At 40.2% G+C, this 5,589-nt stretch overlaps 1 protein-coding gene across 1 annotated transcript; it reads right to left on the reverse strand.

Moving 5' to 3' along the window:
• Nucleotides 1-333: 333 nt before the first annotated feature.
• Nucleotides 334-3,185, reverse strand: LOC118368499 (transcription factor SOX-11). Its single transcript, XM_035752642.2, has one exon. The coding sequence runs from the start codon at nt 3,041-3,043 to the stop codon at nt 1,970-1,972; it is 1,074 nt and encodes a 357-aa protein (XP_035608535.1). The 5' UTR covers nt 3,044-3,185; the 3' UTR covers nt 334-1,969.
• Between the last annotated feature and the right edge of the window lie 2,404 nt (nt 3,186-5,589).

Below are 5,589 nucleotides of genomic sequence, written 5' to 3' on the forward strand. Positions count from 1 at the left end.
GTAGATTGCAACATATTTCAAGACTGTAGTTTGTATGAATACCTGTTCGTTTTATTCAATGCGATTTTACAGTTTGAATCCCTTTCAGTTGAGTTTGGCCAATATGCAAATGTTGTTATGTACTCATCATTTACTATTCCTATGCAATATGTATATACTAAGCAATATTGTTGTTGTTCCCATGCAATATAATTTATATGTGTTCTATGGCAACGAAGCGGTCTGTTCTGACAAAAATACGCATCTAACATTTTCTGTCACGACACCATCTCACGATCAACAAAGTAGCACGTGTTACATAATGCATTATTCACAAACTGAAAGGACAGTTGATGGTGGTATGTACTTGTTTATTAAAAGATGAGTCAAAGAGAGATTCACACTTGGAACGTGAAATAACCACTGCCATGAACCTTTTAACATTTTCCCAGCATATAATTAGGTCATGTTCCAAACATTGTATTCAAACAGACTTCATATGTAAGACCCACATAAAAAATAAACAATATCTTTCTGAAGTGCAAGAAACATAAATACAGGTTTATGGTTAATGTTTAAGAAAAGAAGGCAGTCTTCAGTTTCAAATAAAAAAAGTTTCATTTCATGAAACAGGACTATGGAATGTTCTTTTTTGCTTTGCTCGTTTGACTTTTGCCAGACCACCCACATAAAAGTATGCCACTTGCAGTACTTCTATTTTTTTTTCCCTTCCAAAAGTTTGGGGTTTTACAGCTTGGTTGAGATATGTTTTGGATATGCCCAATATGTAAACTAGTGGGTCAAATAAAATTCAAATTGGTATCTTTGTTTTGTCTTTTAAATGTATCACACCACATGGCCATATTAAGTCATTTTGTATCAGTTCCAGCTGATTTATTCATTTTCTGTCAAGGCAGACTTCCGCATCATGACAGATAATGATGTTGACAGTGCACAAGGCTGTTTTTCCATCACTTGCTACAAAAATGCAGATGGTCTGTATTTTAAGAGTATATATTGCACAAACAATGAGGGGGAAAAACAGTATGTGCCATAAAAAATACCAAAATCCAGTTTCACACCTGCGATTTGGGACCCATCCACATATCACGAGTATGATATACATAAACTCCTAACTTTACTATATTACAGTACATATACAATCTTGAAACTAGTCCCAGCACTGAGGTATGTTGTCCCCGTGATGCCATTGTATCGTCTACAAATACTGAACAAATCTGCTCTACAACTGTACAAAACCTTAAAATCCACAAGGCATTTTGATGCAAGTTTTAATTTAACTTAATCCTTAAAACCAGGACTTCCTTGCATGCGAAAAACAAATGATAAAGGGAAGAAGTGCCTGAAACTCACTGAAAGCACAGTAAGAACATTCCCTTTTAACTGTACAAAAATATGCCTGAAAATATCTTACTTTTCTTTTAAAAAGATGAGGTCTGTTATGTATCAAAATGTTTCCTCCACACCTGTATTCTGAAGAGGTTTAGGCTGCTTAATTTCAAATCAGGAGGTAAACGGAATCAGTTACAAAAAAAACAACAAAAAAAACGTTTGCGGCATATAGAAATGACATAAAACCGTTGCAAAAGTAACATCCTGAACGACGTCAGTTCACAGATTTTCTTTAGGTCAGTCCACAGTCCTACGTGTTCAGCTCCCTGCAGTTTTAAGAGGATAAGATGCATAGAAGTTCACAGATGTTTCCCTTTGCGGTCCGTTTTAGTTTAATAGTAATTGTAGACCTACAGAAAAATCCATAAAACCCTGTCATGCTGCCAGAAAAACGTCTGCAGACTTTTTTTTTTTGCTACAGTAGGCTACCAGCTTCATAAGCATCTAATTCCTCAAACCTCACCTCGTCTCCTCCCCCGGACCCCTAGAAACCACAGAGGAGGCAGGGCTATAGGAACAACTTGAACAGGACATCATTTCATTTATCATTCTCTGTTACTACTCGGATACTTTACATTTAGTATGTGAACACCAAGTCAGAAAAGTTCGCCTCCAACCAGTCCCCTGCTATCATTTCACTGAGCTCTGGTGTGCAATAGTCTGGAAATTCAAAGTGAGAGCCCAGACTGCCCTCGCTGAAAGAGTCCAAATCTTTATCCACAAGAGAGAGGGAAAGATTTCCTGAATTCGTGTTTCCCAGCTCCTGTCCGTGAGCGCTGGGGGCGAAATTTAAACTGAAGTCAAAAAGCAAGTCGTCCGCGTCCTCGCCGGAACTGGAAGATGTGGAAACTGACCTAGAAGATGCTGGTGAGACGGAAGCAGGGTACATTGTGCTCTGCTTGGTAATGTTTTTGAAATTGTAAAACAGTCTGTTCGGGGCCGCATTCCGTACTTCTTCGTACATGCTGGTCCCCTCGGACTCAGCCGAGGAGCTCAAAGTTGGACTCGCGGGAACTTTTGCTACATTATACAGCCTCATCTGCTCCTCGTCCTCCTGTTTAATCCGCATACCATAGGCCTCCTCGTATTCATCGGCGTCATCATCATCTGTGAGTTCAGTTTTAACCGTTTTTGTAATTTTGGGGAACACACGGTCATCTCCGTAGCTGTGAGACGATTTAGATTGGGTCTTAGCCTTTATTTTTGAGCATTTCTTACCGGGAGTCTTTGCCATTTTGCTGCTAGATTTCTCTGGAAATGGTGCTGATGGTTTTGAACTGTCGAGCTTTGGCTTTTTCTTGGGTCTATACTTGTAATCGGGATAATCAGCCATGTGTTTTAACCTGAGTCTCTCTGCTTCCCTGATGAAGGGAATCTTTTCACTGTCCTTTAGCATCTTCCATCGCTTTCCCAGCCTTTTGGAAATCTCTGCGTTATGCATGTCCGGAGACTGCTCCATGATCTTTCTCCTTTCAATTTTAGACCAAACCATAAATGCATTCATAGGTCTCTTTATATGACCGGTTGCTGTCTTGCACCAGTCTGGGTTTATCGGCACGGGGCTGCAAGCCATAAATTCGCTCTCCTCTGAATCTGTAGCCTCCCTGGACATGCTACCCTCCGTCTCGCTGTTGTCGGTGTGCTGCACCATGGTCTCTTTTTAAAGTTATCTTCCCCCAGACGTTGCCGTATCTAACAGCCCACTTGCCAAGTCTTTGTATTCGCTTCACCAACGCGTCCACGTCCTCTATGTCTCAAACTCGGTTCTCTTTTCCAGATTTACAAACTGCCTTCTTAACTAGTTATTGGGTTTTTCATGTCCATTACGTCATTGATAAGTGTCCAATCACGTCCCCTCCACTCCGCCCAACAGAGTCCATACAGTCCCTTAACCCTTTAGACCGCCCATCCTAGCTCCCATTGGAGGTGGGATTTGGAGGTAGGTAGTGTTGTACGGGTGTCTGGACCCATGCTGCGCGAGACATGCATATTAAACATACACTTAACTCACAGTGCCCGGAACATGAACAACCAATGAGGAGCGCAAATTGTAAAACTCTCTCCATTTATGATTTTAGTCGTGCTGAAAGAAATGCAGTCAGATTGTCAGCATGGAAAGAGTTGGAGATACGCACAGTAGCCCGGTAATAATGTATCCGACTCACGCGCCTAGAAAATGTATCAGTTTACAGTTGTTTCTTTTTTCGCCTAAATTGGATACACTGAAGGTGGCGCTTGGACACTGTTGCAGCGCGCGGACTGGATACATTGTATCGTCAGTGGCGTGTGGACCTCAGTAGCCTTTAGAGTAATTCAAAGTTATTAGGCTAAATGGCAACAACAGAATCACACGTTTCAGGCCTTGTTAATCGCATGCAGCTGTTTAATAAATACATTTAAAAATCTCATTAGTTCACCTGTTTTTAGGATAATTTGCTCTAATAATGCTCTAATAATTTACACAATGATGAGCAATGTACATTTTGTGGATTTTATAATAATAATATTTTTTTAAACAATGTTTAGTAGTATAATATTAATCAATTTATAACCACTGAAAAAAAGTCATCAACCAACTGTATCTAATATATTATAAAGAGCGTCCTGTCGATGCTTATTGCTCTTTAGCATAATGTTGATGTGGCCTGACGCCCGTCTAGGTGCATGCATGCACTAAACACCCTGCTCCGACACCATGCAACGTCTGGTCTCCCTCTCAATTCAATTTCAATTTAAGGGCTTTATTGGCATGGGAAATATGTTAACATTGCCAAAGAAAGTGAAGTAGATAATAAACAAAAGTGAAATAAACCATAAAAATATACGGTAAAGATTACACTCACAGAATTTCCAAAATAATAAAGACATTTAAAATGTCATTATGTCTATATACAGTGTTGTAACGATGTGCTAATAGTTCCTCTCTCCTTGTTGAGTTTGCTGTGTCAGGAGGCAGCAGTACAACGTAGGTCTCCCTCCCTGCTTGTGTTCAGATCAGACTGCACCCCCGTTGTCGTGCTCTGGGTGGCAGCCAGCAGTGCTATTGGAGGTTGGGGCCTGTTTTTTTTCCCCTCGCCCCCTAGAGGGCAACCACTTACCCTTTTGAAACCCTCCCCCACCCGCACCTTTCCCTTAGCTGGAACTTATAAATTCTCACCACTGAGAGAGAGAGAGAGAGAGAGAGAGAGAGAGAGAGAGAGAGAGAGAGAGAGAGAGAGAGGGAGAGAGAGAGAGAGAGAGAGAGAGGGATGCTTTATCATGACCACCTTGTTTTTCCACATTTCGAGCAGTGAATTTCAACCACAATGACCAGCGAGGTTTTCCTTGGTAGATGGTAAAAAAAAGCAGACATTGAATATCCCTTTGAGCGTGGTGAAGTTATTAATTACACTTTGGATACTGTATCAATATACCCAGTCACAACAACAGGCATCCTTCCTTACTCAGTTGCTGGAGAGGAAGGAAACCTCTCAGATGATTTCACCATGAGGCCATTGGTAACTTTTTAAAACCGTTACAGAGTTTAATGGCTGTGATAGGAGAAAACCGAGGATGGATAAACAATATTGTAGTTACTCCACTATGACAAGAGTTGAAAATGGTTGTCTAGCAATGATCAAAACCAATTTGACCGAGCTTGAACATTTTGGAAAATATTATTGTAAATATTGTACAATCCAAAGACTGCTGCCAAGGTGATTCTTAACATGTATTGACTCAGCGGTGTGAACGATATATTTCTGTATTTCATTTTCAATACATTTGCAAACATTTCTAAAAACATGTTTTCACCTTGTCATGATGGGGTATTGTGTGTACATGGGTGATTTAAAAAAAAAAAAAATCAGGCTGTAACACAACAAAATGGCGTTCCAGATGATTTGGAAACTGCCCTCTTTCTGCGTTGTATGCGTTAGTCTACCCATTGTTTTAAAAGCACATATTTGGGCGGAGAATCACGTGGCAGTTAACTTGAACATGAAATGAACTTAAACATGATTAGATTGTAGTAATACTACAGTGTCTGCAAATAAATATTGATCCTGGAAAGAAGAGGAGGGCGCTCAACCAACGTGAGTTGAAGTACAACCAAAACATTTGATCATCATTGAAAAGGAAAAAGCACATTGCGCACATAGGTTAGGCTACTGTGGTGAGCAAACGTTGAGCCTTTTCATTTCCAATAAGTGTTGATTA

This window comes from Oncorhynchus keta, chromosome 35, assembly GCF_023373465.1.
Source record: "Oncorhynchus keta strain PuntledgeMale-10-30-2019 chromosome 35, Oket_V2, whole genome shotgun sequence".
Taxonomy (NCBI): domain Eukaryota; kingdom Metazoa; phylum Chordata; class Actinopteri; order Salmoniformes; family Salmonidae; genus Oncorhynchus; species Oncorhynchus keta.